The 17,644-nt window shown below is 35.1% G+C and overlaps 1 protein-coding gene across 1 annotated transcript in view; it reads right to left on the bottom strand.

Moving 5' to 3' along the window:
- The window catches only part of LOC128561767 (NKG2-A/NKG2-B type II integral membrane protein-like), a 33,052-nt gene extending 20,383 nt beyond the window's left edge, over positions 1-12,669 (bottom strand). The window contains exons 1-4 of the mRNA XM_053556341.1: positions 12,465-12,669; positions 11,994-12,089; positions 11,451-11,504; positions 10,795-10,946 (exon numbers count right to left, since the gene is read on the bottom strand). Of these exons, the coding sequence (XP_053412316.1) occupies positions 10,795-10,946; positions 11,451-11,504; positions 11,994-12,089; positions 12,465-12,669 (507 nt within the window). The remainder of the gene's footprint in view (positions 1-10,794; positions 10,947-11,450; positions 11,505-11,993; positions 12,090-12,464) is intronic.
- Between the last annotated feature and the right edge of the window lie 4,975 nt (positions 12,670-17,644).

The raw sequence follows: 17,644 nt of genomic DNA, 5'->3' as shown, positions 1-17,644 counted from the left end.
TAGATCCTGGTTATCAAGCTTTTGTCTGATTGAAAATATGCAAATATCCTTTCCCATTGTGTGGGTTGTCTCTTTGCTTTGGTTATTGTCACCTTAGCTGTACAGAAGCTTTTCAGTTTAATGAAGTCCCATTTGTTTATTTTTGTTGTTGTTGCAATTGCCATGGCAGTCTTCTTCATGAAGTCTTCCCCCAGGCCAATATCTTCCAGTGTTTTTCCTATGCTTTCTTTGAGGATTTTTATTGTTTCGTGCCTTAAATTTAAGTCCTTTATCCATCTTGAATCAATTTTTGTGAGTGGGGAAAGGTGTGGGTCCAGTTTCAGTCTTTTACACGCAGACATCCAATTCTCCCAACACCATTTATTGAATAGGGAGTCTTTCCCCCAAGGTAAGTTCTTGTTTGGTTTATCGAAGATTAGGTGGTTGTAAGATGTTAGTTTCATTTCTTGGTGTTCAATTCGATTCCAAGTGTCTATGTCTCTGTTTTTGTGCCAGTACCAAGCTGTCTTGAGCACTATGGCTTTGTAGTACAGACTAAAATCTGGTATGCTGATGCCCCCAGCTTTATTTTTGTTACTAAGAACTGCCTTAGCTATACGGGGTTTTTTCCGGTTCCATACAAAACGCAGAATCATTTTTTCCAAATCTTGAAAATACGATGTAGGTACTTTGATAGGAATGGCATTGAATAGGTAGATTGCTTTGGGAAGTATAGACATTTTAACAATGTTGATTCTTCCCATCCATGAGCATGGTATGTTCTTCCATTTGTTAATATCCTCTGCTATTTCCTTTCTGAGGAGTTCATAGTTTTCTTTATAGAGGTCCTTCACCTCCTTCGTTAGGTATATTCCTAGGTATTTGATTTTCTTTGAGACTATGGTGAAGGGAGTTGTGTCCTTAATTAGCTTCTCATCTTGACTGTTATTGGTGTACACAAAGGCTACTGACTTGTGGACATTGATTTTATATCCTGAAACATTACTGTATTTTTTGATGACTTCTAGGAGTCTTGTGGTTGAGTCTTTGGGGTTCTCTAAGTATAAGATCATGTCGTCAGCAAAGAGGGAGAGTTTGACCTCCTCTGCTCCCATTTGGATTCCCTTTATTTCCTTGTCTTGCCTAATTGTATTGGCTAGAACTTCCAGCACTATGTTGAATAGTAAAGGTGACAGAGGACAACCTTGTCTGGTTCCAGTTCTAAGAGGAAAAGCTTTCAGTTTTACTCCATTCAGTAAAATATTGGCTGTGGGTTTGTCATAGATAGCTTCAATCAGTTTTAGAAATGTGCCACCTATGCCTATACTCTTCAGTGTTCTAATTAGAAAAGGATGCTGGATTTTATCAAATGCTTTTTCTGCATCTATTGAGAGGATCATGTGATCTTTATTTTTGCCTCTGTTAATATGGTGGATAACGTTTATGGACTTGCGTATGTTGAACCAGCCTTGCATCCCTGGGATGAAGCCTGCTTGATCATGATGAATGACTTTTTTGATGATAAGCTGTAATCTATTGGCTAGGATTTTGTTGAGAATTTTTCCATCTATATTCATGAGTGAGATTGGTCTGAAATTCTCCTTTTTGTTTGGGTCTTTTCCTGGTTTTGGTATCAGGGTGATGTTTGCTTCATAGAATGTGTTGGGGAAGATTCCTTCTTCCTCAATTTTTTGGAATAATTTCTGCAGTACAGGAATAAGCTCTTCCTTGAAGGTTTGATAGAATTCTGGAGTGAAGCCATCTGGACCAGGGCATTTTTTAGTTGGAAGCTTTTTTATTGTTTCTTTGATCTCAGTGCTTGAAATTGGTCTGTTCAGGAGGTCTATTTCTTCCTGGCCAAGTCTAGGGAGAGGGTGTGATTCCAAATATTTATCCATTTCCTTCACATTGTCAAATTTCTGGGCATACAGTTTCTGGTAGTATTCAGAGATGATCTCTTGTATCTCTGTGGGATCAGTTGTTATTTCCCCTTTATCATTTCTGATTGAGGTTACTAGAGATTTTACTTTTCTATTTCTAGTTAGTCTGGCCAATGGTTTATCTATTTTATTTATTTTTTCAAAAAACCAACTCCTTGTTTCATTAATTTTCTGAATGATTCTTTTGTTTTCAATTTCATTGATCTCTGATTTGATTTTGGAGATTTCTTTTCTTCTACTGAGTTTAGGCTTAGATTGTTCTTCTTTTTCCAATTCCATAAGGTCTCTTGTGAGATTGTTGATGTGCTCTCTGTCTGTTTTTCGAATGTAGGCATCTAAAGCGATGAATTTTCCTCTCAAAACTGCTTTTGCAGTATCCCACAGGTTTTGGTAGCTTGTGTCTTCATTGTTGTTATGCTTAAGGAAGTTAGTGATTTCCTGTTTGATTTCTTCCTTCACCCATCTGTTATTCAACAGAAGATTGTTTAATTTCCATGCCTTTGGATGGGGTCGAGCATTTTTGTTAGAGTTGAGTTCCACCTTTAGTGCCTTATGGTCTGAAAAGATACAAGGTAAAATTTCAATTCTTTTGATTCTGTTGATATTTGTTTTGTGTCCCAGGATATGATCAATTTTGGAGAATGTTCCATGGGGTGATGAGAAGAATGTATATTCTTTATCTTTGGGGTGGAGTGTTCTATATGCGTCTATCAAGCATAATTGTTCTAGGGTCTCATTTAAATCTCTTATATCTTTGTTTAATTTCTGATTAGAGGATCTGTCCAGGTCTGTAAGAGGTGTGTTAAAGTCCCCTGTTATGATGGTATTATCAGATATCATATTGCTCAGACTGAGTAAGGTCTGTTTCAAGAATCTGGGAGCATTTAAATTTGGTGCATAGATATTTAGAATTGAAATGTCTTCTTGTTGTAGTTTTCCCTTGACCAATATAAAGTGACCATCTTTGTCTTTTTTGACTTTAGTTGCTTTAAATCCACATGTATCTGAAAATAAGATTGCAACTCCTCTTTTCTTCTGAATTCCATTTGCCTGAAAAATTGTCTTCCAACCCTTGACTCGGAGCTTTAATTTGTCTTTTGAAGCCAGGTGTGTTTCTTGCAGACAGCAAATGGATGGCTTGTGTTTTTTAATCCAGTCAGCCAATCTATGTCTCTTCAGTGGGGAATTCAAGCCATTAACATTTATGGAGATAATTGATAAGTGTGGTAGTATTCTATTCGTCTTATTTGGTGAGAGTCCATTGCTTAGTTTTATCTTTTGCATCAGTGTGGAGGTTAGGTTCTGTCCTTTGATTTCTGAGTTCTTACTTTGCTGCTGATCCATTGTGGTGGTCAGTGTGCAGAACAGGTTGAAGTATTTCCTGTAGAGCTGGTCTTGTTGTGGCGAATTTCCTCAATGTTTGTATATCCGTAAATGATTTGATTTCTCCATCAATTTTGAAGCTTAGCTTAGCAGGGTACAGAATTCTGGGCTGAAAATTGTTCTGTTTAAGTAGATTAAAGGTAGATGACCATTGTCTTCTTGCTTGGAAAGTTTCATTAGAGAAGTCTGAGGTCACTCTGATTTATTTGCCCCTGTAGGTCAACTGGCGCTTACTCCTGGCAGCTTGCAGAATCTTTTCTTTTGTCTTGACTTTGGACAGGTTCATCACAATGTGTCTTGGAGAAGCTCGGTTAGAGTTGAGGCGACCTGGGGTCCGATAGCCCTCTGAAAGCAGTGTGTCAGAATCTTTGGTGATGTTTGGGAAATTTTCTTTTATAATATTCTCTAGTATGGCTTCCATTCCTCTGGGGCATTCTTCTTCCCCTTGTGGAATTCCTATAACTCGTATGTTGGAATGTTTCATAAAGTCCCATAATTCTGACAGTGAACGTTCTGCTTTCTCTCTCTTCTTTTCTGCCTCTTTTACTATCTGAGTTATCTCAAAAACTTTGTCTTCTACCTCTGAAATTCTTTCTTCTGCATGGTCTAACCTGTTGCTGATACTTTCCATTGCATCTTTAAGTTCCCTGATTGACTGTTTCATTTCCTTCAGCTCTGCTATATCCTTTTTATATTCTTCATATCGTTCATCTCTGATTTGATTCTGTTTTTGGATTTCCTTTTGGTTATTTTCCACTTTATTAGCAGTTTCCTTCATTGTTTCCATCATTTCTTTCATTGTTTTCAACATGTGTATTCTAAATTCCCTTTCTGTCATTCCTAACATTTCTGTATAGGTGGAATCCTCTGCAGTAGCTACCTCATGGTCCCTTGGCGGGGTTGTTCTGGACTGGTTCTTCATGTTGCCTGGAGTTTTCTGCTGATTCTTCCTCATGAGTGATTTCTTTTATCTGTTTCCTTGCCCTAATTTTCGTTTCACTTCCTCTTGCTTTTTAAGTTCTTGTGCCTGTGGACTAAGGGTTACAGGACCAGAAAGGTGAGAAGGTTGAAGAGCAAAAAAGGGATGAAAGAAAGGATGACCGAGTGATAAGAAAAAAAAGAAAGATAGAGAAAGGAGAGGGGGTAGGGATAAGGAATATTGACAAAAAGAAGAGAGGCACAGAAAGAGGGAGACAGGGCAATATAGGTGTACAGTAGGGTACTTTGACACAACCTTAAAAAACCCCACCTTCTGGGGGTTGGGTGCCCAGTTGGGTGGTTCCCTTGAGGTCAGCAGCTCTTTGCTAACCTGGTCAGACACAGTACCCCACCTCCACCAAGTAGAGAGGAAAGACAAAAATGCTATAAATCAAACCAAAACAAGCAAACAGAAAACTTTATGGCGATAAAATTGGGTGAAAAACCAAGTGATAGCGGTAGAAACACTAGCAAAAATGAAGTTGTAGTTATTAAAAAAGGCAGCAATGGGAAATTATAATTAAACCAGTAAAATTGAGAAAGAAAAAGGGATCTGTATGGAAAAGATTGAAATTAAGAAACAAAAGAACATCAACAACGTCAAAATAAACAAACAAAAAAACCCAACCAAACAAAAAAAAAAAAAAGAAAAAAAAAATACACAACCAAAAACAAAGCAGTTTGTATATGTTGTTGAATATTGTCTGGGCAACACGTGGTCTTTTGGGGTATGAGATGTTAGTCACAGCTCTGATACGACTGGAGGCTGCTGATTTCTCAAACCCCAGCAGGTAGACACCCTAAATCTCTCTTCAGCCCACTTAAAAGGCACTTTGAACTTGTAAACTTGCTGAGCAGAAGCTTTCCCAGCTTTCTCGCTGGAATCACTGCTGAAGTGGCTATCCACTTACTCAGTGTGCCAAAACCGGTCTCACTCTGCCCCTGAGGGTTAGGGCTGCAAGGCGGCTCAGACGCCACCCTTAGGCTACTTGGTTGCTGGGTTACCAGCTCCCACCCGTTTCTAGCTCTGCTACCCTGAGGGCGGAGCTTGCCGGGGCAGATCACTGACAATGGATCCGTGTGACCCACCGCCAAACACTATTAGCTCCTTCTGGCTCAGCGGCTCAGACTGGGGCCCTAGACAATGGCCAAAGTTCTCCGCACTCCCACTCAGGCCTTCCCCAAGGCAGTTCAACTCAGTGCCAAGTCCAAGGACATCAAAAGAGTTCACAGGTAAGGCCTTTCTGGTTTGCAGTCTCGCTGCTACTGAACTTACAGCTGTGGGCGAGTTTAGACGGGTTGAACACACGCGACCACTTGCCGGTTTTCCACTGTTTTAGTCCTCCTCTTGGGGTCCAGAAGTCTCTCGCTGACTCCCTGTATCCTCATAGGAGTGATGATAGGCAGTTCCCACCAGCCAGAGATGCCTGGAGTCCTATCTCCCCAGACTCTCGGTGCCCAGATGCAAGGAAGCTGTTACTCGGCTGCCATCTTGCTCCGCCCCAGCCTCCCAATATAGTATTATTAGCTGGTTGGCCAGTGGACATGTGTAATACAGCCTTTCACTTTCAATAATAATTAATGAAAAATAATTAACACTTAAAACCAGCTCCTCTATCCCACCACCACATTACAAGAAACATGTAGAACATTTTAAGCTTTACAGTAAATCCTCTAATTACATTTTATTTAAGTGGAAGTCTATAACCAAAAATTTAAAAATGTACATGACTTTTAATTGTCATAAATTACTAAAGAAAGAGGTAAAAATTAAGAAAATGGGCAGTCACTGTTTCCAGTATATGAATTATGAGTAAAGTAGAGCAAAGTTCTTTCATGTGAAAAATGGATTGCCTTAAATACATATACTATAAAATCTAAATTTAGAAATGGAATTATCTGAACATGCATGGAAAACTTTCTTTTAAGCTTGAAATTACTTTTAAATTAAGTAGAAGTAAAATAGAAGAAAGGAAATAACAAATAGTATAAAATCATAAGACACAATCAGTAGAGAGGTCAACAAAGCCAGTGATATTTTCATTTATAAAAGATTAATTATTAAGAGAGTATCTGATAAGACACAAATGTTTTATTTCTAGAATAATTATGGGAATATCATTTGGATATTACAGATAAAAAAACAAGGAATGATTCACCTTATAAATATAATTTCATATCCATTTGAAATAAAAATTCCCAAAGTATACAAATGACCAAAATTAGAAATAAAAGATACCCGAGTAAGCACTACATGTACTAAACAAATTGAACTTGTTTTAAAAACATTCCTATAAATATATTCTGCAAACTCAGATCACATCACTAATGAATAATAACATTTCAAAATAAAACTTGTACACAAAGGCTTCCAGGATATCATAAAAGAAATGCCTCCCAGCATAGTCTCAATAGCAAGAACTTTCAAGTGCATAGCAATGAATAAAAGCATAATACAATCTCCCTGTGAACATGCATGAAGAAATAAGTCTTACTTCCAGTATAATATATGCACTGTTCTTTTTTAAGGGATAATACAGAATGACTAGGATGATTTATCTCAGAAACACAAGACTGGTTTAACATTTAAAAGAAATAATAGTAAGACAGTTTATACACATTATACAGAGAAAACAAATATAATTTAAAATGCTGCAAAAATAGTAAAAGTACAACAGTGATTCAATGCAAAATATATTAAGAAATGGGAATATTAGAAAATTACTGAAATATGAGAAAGCTATGATAAACATTTTTTAAAATATGATAGAAATGCTGAGATCTTCTCATCAAAAACAGGAAATAATACATGTATAATATACATGGAACCATCATTTTACTTTCCCTCCATCATTGAAAATAATTTTTATTTATTTCTTTATTTTTTCTTGAGACAGAATCTCACTTTGTCACCCTGGGGAGAGGGCTGTGGCTTTAAAAAAATTATGGCACCTGGTGAAAAGAGCATCATTATTATAGATAAAGTAGTAGTTTATATCAAAAATCCAGAAAACTCTATACTTGAATTGTAGGATTTAATACACAAAATTGGTGAATTAACTGTACATAAGATCAACATGCCATCCTCAATTATATTGCTATTTACAGCAACAAAATAATTACAGAAAATTTTAAAATAAGCATGCTATTTACAAAAGCATAAATGGGAAATAGCTATATTTCTAGATGACTTCAATACCAAAAATACATAATATGACAGAGAGAAATTAAAGAAAACCTAATAGATTTCCAGACATAGCACGACACTGCTTGGAAACGTCAACTTTATAAAGAGGCAGAATGTGTAAATGTGACAGTCCCAAACATCATCCCAGGAGAGTTATTTTCAAAAATTTTTTATTGAGATATTAAACAGCTGGTATACATTTCATCCATTTAAGTATACAAATAAGTAAACTTTTAGTATATTTGCAAATTGACAACAAAAATCACCTCCAACGGTTACAAAATTTTCGGCACCTCAAAATGAAGAAATGTAGTCATTTGTGGTCACATCTTATTCCAATCTTCCCTTAGCTTTTGGCAACCAACATTCCACTTTCTCTATGGGTTTTCCAGTCTTGATATTTCATGTAAACAGATGCACATAACATGCAACTTTAAAAAGGTGACATGCCATAAATGCAATGTTCAGCAAAAAAAGGCAGACACGAAACGATATCCTGTTCTTTGTGGTGTGTGTATTATACTGCAAATATTTTTTAATCTTTTTATTTATAAAGAAATAGCAATTCATTGTGACTTCTTTAATAAAAATACTTCCATTTCACAAAATATAAAACTGCACAGTCAAATCCAAACTCAGGCGCTTTACTTCCAGAGCTTGTGCTTACAGATAAAACATTTTGGAGATCCACATTGATCTGACTGAAGTCTAAGTGAGGTTAGCACAGCACAGTTACGTTTACCACCTTTTATTTCTACTATTCTGCAATGGAGAAAAATATATATTCTGTCATTTTTTATGGGGACAATCCATGAAACAAGAGCATTTCCCATGTAATTAAAGAAAATAATTTTATGAATACAATTAATGACATTTCATTGCAATGTTAGTAAGAGTTGCTATTATGGAAACTGAACACAGTAGTCCCCCATATCTATAGGGGATGTGCTTCAGGCCACCAGTAAATGCCTGAAACCACATATTTTACTGAACTCTACTATCTACTATGTTTAGTATACACATGTCCACATCTGTGATAATGTTTTATTTAGAAATTAGGTATAAAAAGGGATTAAAAACAGTAACTATTAGTACAAAAGCGTAAGTATAACAACATTCCAGCATCACCACTCTTTGCCTTTGGGTCATTATTAAAGTAAAATAGGAGGTGCCTGAATACAAGCACTGCAATGCTACGACAATTGATCTGCCCACTGGAGGGCTACTGATCACTGATAGGTGGGTCACCTCTAGAGTATAGATCTGCTGGTCAAACAGATGGTTCAGGTCCAGGCAGGACAGAGTGGAACGATGTAAAATTTCATCCCACTACTTAGTCAGAACACCGAACTCAATAAAGTGCTTTTTTCTCGGATTTTCATTTCGAACTATTCCGACCATGGTTGACCTCAAACTACAGAAAGTGAAGCCATCAATAAGGGGAGCCCATGCGGTCCATTCATTAAGATTTATGTCAACATTTCACTAACTTTCAACATGTTTTTCATGCCTATAATTCAACCTAAACTTATTTATACTAGTCTGCTGTTATTTGCCTTTCTATAGTTTTCCTACTGTATAGAACCATGAAAAGTACTTACTTAAGTTTGAAAGGTGAGCTATTTATCGACACCCATGGATGACCACTGCTCTGACGAAAAACTCCAGTCCAGAAATGCTTTGAGAGGCTTCCCAGAAATTTCTATAAAAACATAAATATTTTATATTTAAATAATTATTGAAGATTTTCCAAATTTTTAAAAGTGCAGGTACTGCATTCTTTCATTAGATCTACCATTCTTAAAACAAAATTAACATTTTACGCAATACTAAAGTTGTTTAAAATAAACTAAAAACTCTAACAAACGTGTATAATTCTGGCTTAAAATGAACTCTTAAACATTTATACTCAGTAATTTCATTCTTCTTTTTATGTTAATTTTGAAAATTATGACTCACGCAATTTAATAGGAACCCATGTTGGCAAAGCAAATATAGCATGAATTTAAATAAATTTCCAGACGCTGTGCGTACATTTCTCCTGATGCTAATACTAATTCAATGCACATTTCTACTATATTTCTCAGAGTTTGGTGTTTTGAAGGGAATTGAAAAGGTTTCCATTAAGGAAATAAGAGACGTGGAAGCCAAAAATTCTGGTTTGTTCACACCACACCATTCTTTAACTAGCTAACCCCCACTGTTGTCTGTCTTAGTATAGGTGGAACACCAGTGGCCCCCAAACAGTTGTTACCCTCTACTAAATACAAATATAAATAATAATAAACTGAAATTTATGAAAGACTCAAGCAAAGTAGACTCTGAAAGGAGTAAGGAGAAGGTGAAATAGTTTGTGACTGCAGGATAAAGGATCAACCTAGTGTCCAGGTATCTTAAGTCTCCTATCCAATGGAAGAACGTGACCTTGACCTGCTGTTTCCCAGCACTCAACCCGGCAATGAAAGGTGCCTCAGTGAGCTCATGTCTTCTCTGTATTGAGAGGGAGTCCTACCAGCAGCACCAGCAAGGGAGATCTAACAGGAGCCCTGCTAACAATAAGAAGTCAGAGGAAGAGCTTCTGTTCTGCCACCAAGAGACACCAGGGTAGGTGTGGCTGAGGGGACCAACAAATGAATCCCATGACTACAAATACTCCATCCAGGAAGCCTCTGTGTCCCTGAGAGCAGGAGACTCACATCCCCCAATGAGAGAGACCTGACAGAATGTGTTTTCAAATGCTATATGTGCATAATACTGTAGTGAAAGTTAACAAACTACAGCTCACTGCATTAATATGGGTGAAGTGCACCAATGTCACACAGGATAAAAGGAGACAGACATGAAAGTGCACATTGGTCACTTATGAAAATTCAAAAACTGGTAAAGTTTGTAATACTAAAGTTCAGGACCATGGTTTTAGGAGGTGGGAGGAGAAGTGATAAGGTCTTTCTCATAAGCAGAGCCACTGGGGCTGGAAACGCCTCTGTTTTGTTATCTAACGTGTATGGTAGGAGTCCATTCACTGTAGGATAAATTTGCCCATTCATGGTGTGTTTATATACAGTAGAATTAAATTACAAAATTTAATTTAGAATAAAAGCATTCATAGAAGCATCGTTTTCCATGAGCAAAAAGAACTGGTAACACTTAAATGTATGTTAGCTTATGAATAGAAATAAACAGTGCCTGGTAAGTCACACAATAGAATAATGTACGGACCTGTAATTAATTAATCCAATATATTTACAAGAATATGATGAATTCTATAAATGCACTATTGAGTGAAATAAGCTTCTACTAAAATGTTTGAAATATTTAACATCTTACCATTTCTTCTTCATCATCCACATGAACGAGAGTGGAGTTCTTAGAAGCACAGGCCATCAAACTCTCATTCCAAGTTTTTAATTCCTTACCAATGTAATAACAATTGCTGGAATATGTGAACCACTCCTCTGGACAATGACCACATTGATATTCTGAGGAAAAATTATGAATTACTATCTCCACAATATGAATTTTTAAAATGGTTATTAGTTTACACATTTTCAAAGGTATAAAAATGTGTGCACATGTCTTTGAACCTCATAGGCATAAATATTTTAAAGAAAAGCACTCATACATATGCACATAAAAGCATTAGCCTCTTATTCCCTAATTATATTGTCACAAAAAGAAATACATCAAACAAAAATGCACCTTTCAAAAGTCGAAAAATCACCAACAAAACTACTTTTCTTGGAAAATCAAAATTATTGAACTGTTACCAAATTACGGCAGCAGCAATTTGAGTCAAATAGCAAAAAGAGGGTGTAGTGATTTCAAATTAGTATTTATACTTATTATTGAAGATAAGAGAATACCACCCTATTACTTTTATCTGGATATTTATTGTTCAATACTTTGTTACCCTGAAAAATGTCTATTATCATTTTTGCACAGCCAAAGATCAAAACAAAATATAAAATGACTAATGTCAGTACCTTTCTGAGTTCCGATAGTCTGTGAAGAATTGCTCTGCTTCTGTGGTTTAGTATCTAGAAAAATTTAAGTAGTCCTTATTAAAAATTAGCATCTAAATAAGTCACAATAATTTTAGTTTTGAAATTTGGTATATTACTTAGTATTATCTGTGGTAAAACTGATTTTAGCCAGAAACAATAAATAAAGATAAAGAAAGTTTGAGGAAAAAAATCTTTTCAGAGCCTACAAAACCAAACTTACCAGTTCTATGTACTTCATATATTGTAATGCTGCAATTATTTGATTCAACCACTTTAAAAAATAATTTATACTTCTCAGTAAGGTTTTTAGACTCATAATATGTCTGTTATGAAATTTGAATATATACATATAATACAAAGCAAAGACTTTCTACAATTATTCTTTTACTTATACTTTGAAAAATTCTGAATAATATTCCTCATTTAGTCCAAAACATACTTAAAAATGAGAATTCTATGACTTGATCTTATGCAATGTTTAGAGGTACTTTCAATAATTCTTCCAAAACTAAACATACTTACAGGGAATGACAAGTCCGGTTACCACAGTGAACAGTAAGACAAGAGAGATGATTCCCAGGATCCCAGCAATGAGCTTCTCTGGAGGGAAGGGTAAACCTGCGGGGAGAGAAACGGAAACACTGAGAAAGGAGAGATGGAGGCAGTTTGTTAGAATATGTACAAGAGACACACGAAACCCCAGATCTAGAGAGAATCACCAAACTCACATCTACCATAGGAATCTTCCTCTCAAAATATAGCACTGCATTTTCAGTAAATGTATGGCCCCATGAGTTGTTGGACAAAGACTACAGATTTCAACAACATGTGAGTAAAATTTGTCTGCATATTTCATATTAAAATAGTATATGTCAACATAGAACTCTGATGTTTATGAATGAAACCATGTGAGCATGCCCTGCTCTTTCCCCACACCCCTGCACCACAACTGCCCATCCTGGAACAGTTTAGAGGAGCTATTTAGAGGTTTACCTTTGCAGTGGTAAGCTTTGCCATCCCCTTGAGAATCCTGAGCTTCTCTTTGAAGGTTCAGTTCCGCATAGGTTATTTCTTGTTCACATTCTGAAATGGAGCTTTTAGTGCCCTTCGGTTTCCTTTGCTGCTTCCTTGGCTTTGGGGGAAGATTCAGTTCAGAATACTGAACAGAATACTGAACTGAATCTCTTTGGTTATCCATTTCTGCAGCTGTGAAATGTCAGGGACTGTGCTCTATGATACCTGGTCTTAAGAAAGTAGTAAATGGTTTATATAAAGACAAGATCCCTAGTGCAGTCAGTCTCCACTAAGGATGAGGTGGAGAGTGGATATTAGTTCTCATTTGGCTTTGAAGAATCTAAAGTTCTCACTCTAATTGCTTAAAGCTTACCCAATAGTCCTAAGATAAAATATTTTTATAAGATTTTCTACGTTTTTCAAAACATCACTGGAGTAGTAAAAAGCAAAAGTAACAAGTAATAAAGAACTCCATAAATGTGTATATATTTTTAAAATTCTGATTGAATGATATATTTTTACATTAATACCATACCTGTATCAAAAATTAAAACATTGTATTAAAATATATATGCACTGATTAAAAATTAAATTTTGAAAGCCAATAATGGTTAAAGACTGAGTGATCTTAAAATGAAGAATAGGAAAGTTGACATGTCTTTCAGCCATTAAATTACTTTTATTTTGTACTTTACACTTGTTTATTAAAATGAACTCAGAGTTATTAAGTGTTTTTTCCTTTGAATAACAAAAGGGTTCTGAGAAATCATTAAAATATACAGGATATTTTATATGTTTTAAAATATACATACACAACCTTATGCATAACTTAAATAGTATTAGAAACACTACAAAAAATCTTTAATTCTTATTTACAGAAGAGTTTGCAATTGATTTTATTGTTAAAATATAAAACCTTAAAATTATAAATAAAAAATGTATACAATCTATGGGAGAACATTTTTATTTCAATCTTCCAGAAAGTTATTATGTTAGTCAGTGTCAATAAAGGACACGTTAGTAGTTTGAGAATTTTCATTAATTCATATAATGAAATGTAATACTTTAGTCAATGGGCTCTGGAGTCCCTGAGATCTAGAATTAATTTTGGCTTTGCAATTCAACTGGTGTGATCTTTAAAAAGTTGCTTAGTATCTAATAACCTGGTCTCTTATCTAAAATGGGGAAAAGATCATACAAAATACAATGTATGTAAAACATCTACCCCTCAAGCTGGTACCTAGAGTTCTCTGTAAAAATTAGCTATGTAGTTATTTTATTCACAATTGCTATTTTATTGTTTCTGATTCATGTCAGTAAGTGCATGGAAAATAAATCATTACACAAATCACTTCTATCAGTGTGGTACATTTTTCTGCAATATTTGATTAATTTTTAAAAGTCTTTTGATTGTATATAACTAAGATCATCATTTTATACAATTTACCTTATTCCTATTTTAATTAAAAATAAAAAGTGCTTTCTTATAATACAATTATCTGAGGAATTACGTTTGGCTTTCATCATTAAAGTATTTCCTTTTAATAATATTTTATAGTGGCCAAGATAAATATAAATTATGCTATCATTCAGTGTCAAACAATGTAATGATGGCTGATCCAAAGTTAACTGTTTGCTGTGATGATGTTTAGGGGCTTCCCATAAACTATGTTTGCTAACTAATCCACATAAATATCTTGACGATGTCTCCAAAGGCAGCAACCTGCAAACTTGGGAAATCCTCCAACATGTTTCATATTTTAGATTTTTCACCTGAATTATTCAAATAAGGAATAATTTCTACTCTGATTTTATTGCATATTAATTGCCTCAGATGTATCACACCTGGTACTTGGAATCTTCCACTAAATGAGGAAGGCTAGCTGAGAGACAGAGGGTAGCAGCACATACCTTCTGCGTCCATAAGGTCATGAATCCGTTAGTGCAGAGCCCAGGTTGCTCTCAGGAAAGGCCCGAGGCAGCTGAGAAATAAAAGGTGAAATGTAAAGGCATCAGTTCTGGACAAGAACAAACAATGCATGTGATCTTCACAGAGTGCCCTGCAGAGGCTCAGAGTGTGTCAAGAGTGGAAAAAGTAGATTTCTCATCATTGCGTCACTGAAGGTCTGCACAGGAAATTCTCACATACGGGCTAATGTGAAATCAGTTTATCTATCAGACACCTCCCCAAACAGGAGACACTGGGCTCTTACTACAAAGACAAAGTAGAATTCTACAGTGTGTCCTTTAGTTTGTCCATTGTAAGTGACTCTGAGAAGCTGTGTTCATATTCTACAAGATATGGGGGAAACGACTTCACCACCCATCTGGGTCACTTTTTTTTCATCTCAGTCACAAATATCCTAACTTAAGTTTTAAGTGTGCCTCAGATGGCTAAGACTCCCTTTTAGACTAGTTTGCTAAATCTGAACATTATATCTCTTTTCATGTTCTTGTCCTGTCACTTTCATTAACATGGAAAAAACTCTAAAACTCGTCGTAACATTATCAACAGATAATTACTGATATTTGCCATTAATTATTCTGAGAAATTACTATAGTTTCAATTTATTGTAGATGACACAAAATCCATCATTGCCAACATTATCATCTTCATTTCTCTGTCTTAATTCTTCCATTTTTCATTTAATTTTATTTTTAAAATACAACAAAAATAAATGTTTCAGAAAAAGATAAAACCTTACTCATTTTTTAAATACACCAACAGGCCAGGGATTAAAATTATTAATAAATATTCATTATAGTGTTCATTGATTCATTCTGTAGCATGACTAATTATCTCTATTTTAATAGGACTATTTGTTAATCAAAGCCTATGTCAAACTAAATGGGGGGAAGGGAAGTAATTTCTAAATATGAAGGCTGTTCCAACAGTATCTAGCCACATACTATGAAAGATAGTATTAACAATGGCTGGATACTTTCCAGGAAGGCTTGCATTTCCCCTATGTAAAGAATAGGACATTTAACATATATAGACTAACTTCACCCTAATCTCAAAAACAAGACAAGGATACTACGTGCAAGGAAACAACTGACCAATATCTACCATGAATATTGGTGTAAACATCCTAAAAAAAAATGCTAGAGGATAGAATTCAATAGCATATTTAAACAATAATACATCATACCTAGTGGGATTTATTTCTGAAATACTAGGACATTAAGATACATGAAAGTCAGTTAATGCAATATACCCTTAATAAAATAAAAGATAAAACTAAAAGATTATCTCAAGTAATGTAGAAAAAAATCATTCAAAAAAATCATAACTCTTTCATGATATACAGAGTAAAGAATGTGAAAATGGAGAAGAAAGAAATTCAAAGATATTGGACTTGAAAATTAAAGTGACTCACCCACAAGCCAAAGAATGCTACAGCCACCAGGCATCGGAAGAAACAAGGAGAAGATCCTCCCCTAAACCTTCTGAAAGGAGTATGGTCATGACGACACCTTCATTTCAGTCTAGTGATATTTATTTTGTACTTCCAACCATCAGAATCATGAAACAATAACCTGTTATGCCCTCGGTATGTCATGGACCATGGGGTAACTCTCAGAGGCAATACTGGCTCACTTGCCTAGGACAAGTTAGGATGATAAAAAAAATCTTGAACTGTTTTGCTGATAGGTCCTGAAAAATAACCAGGTATCTGTAAATCTGCCAGCCTACCATCTTTTTTTAACCTAATGAGAGCAGGGTCTCCATCTTGCAGAGGGCCTGGCTTGGGACTTTTCAGTATTTATGATTGCCAAAAAAAATACCCCTAACAAGCCCTCCTTCATATACAGTAATTCTACATGCAGTATACAGAGTGTGCCAAAAATGTTTATACACATTTTAAGCAAGGAAAAATCTGTATTAAATTGTTATACTCAAGTGGTGTTTGACTTCTGCAATTATAAGAGATACAAGATACAATATACAAGATAATAAATTTTATCAATATAGTATATATTATATAATATATATATATATTACGATTGTAATGAAGTTTTTTCCTTGCTTAAAGTATGTATACATTTTTTGACAACCTCTGTATATATCCTGTTGCTTCTGTATCTCTGAAGAACCTTAACTAGTGCAATCACTTATGTCTGTGTTGTCAAAATATAATGGCAAAGGATTCAAACATGCTTTCAAAAACAAATTATGAATAGAGATTTCAGATACGAAATTTCTGAACCTTGTAGCATCTTATATAAGTTTAATAAATTCTATTTTCTAAAATATCTAATATGATACATTCCCCATCCCTGTTTACAGCTCTATGTCAGAATATCATCCTTTGCAACTAAGATACTTTATTTTTAAATAGTAAAAATGGGTTTTTAGGGATTATCATTATTATTTTTGTAAACAAAAGCTGTAAGTAATAAATGCATACAACTTGATCACTACAACTTGTCACAAAACTATCCACTTCTCAAAGTGGCTTAATGGCCTTGTTCTTATTTATTATTATTACTTTTTCTGATTAAAAACACTTAACATAAGGCTTACCCTCTTAGTAAATTTTTAACACCTGATACAGTATTGTAAACTATAAGCACTTGCTTTATAGTAGATTTCTAGGATCTGTTAATCTTATATAAAAGAAACTTTGTACACTTGACTAAAACTCCCTGTTTTCACTCCACCTCGTCCCTATCAACCACCCTCCCACTTGCTGCTTCTGTAGGTTTGACTGTTGTAAATTTGTCATGGAAATGGTATCCTGCAGTGTTTGTCCTTCTGCCTCTAGCTTATTACACATAGCGTAATGTCCTCTAGGTTCACCTACTTGTTTGTAAAGGACAGGATTTGTGTTTGTTATAGCTGAATAAATAATACTAGATTGCAGGTGAAGACCATGTTTTCTTTATCCATTGTTCCATCAATTGTTTCCAGATCTTAGCTACTGTGAATAATGCTGCAGCGAGCATGGGAGTGCAGGTCTCTATGAGATCTTGATTTAGTTCCTTCAGAAATAAAGGAGGACTTTAGTCCAATGAAGTGATTAGTTCTATATTTAGTTTTTTTCAAGAATCTCCACACTGTTTTCCATAGAAGCTTCATAAATTTACATTTGCTCCAAAAGTTTACCATTGTTTTCTTTTTACCACTTCCTTGCACACTTGTTGTCTTTTGTTTG

This window comes from Nycticebus coucang, chromosome 12 (genome assembly GCF_027406575.1).
Source record: "Nycticebus coucang isolate mNycCou1 chromosome 12, mNycCou1.pri, whole genome shotgun sequence".
In the NCBI taxonomy this organism is placed as follows: domain Eukaryota; kingdom Metazoa; phylum Chordata; class Mammalia; order Primates; family Lorisidae; genus Nycticebus; species Nycticebus coucang.
The sequence above is the reverse complement of the archived record's forward strand: the minus strand, read 5'-3'. Positions and strand labels throughout refer to the sequence as shown.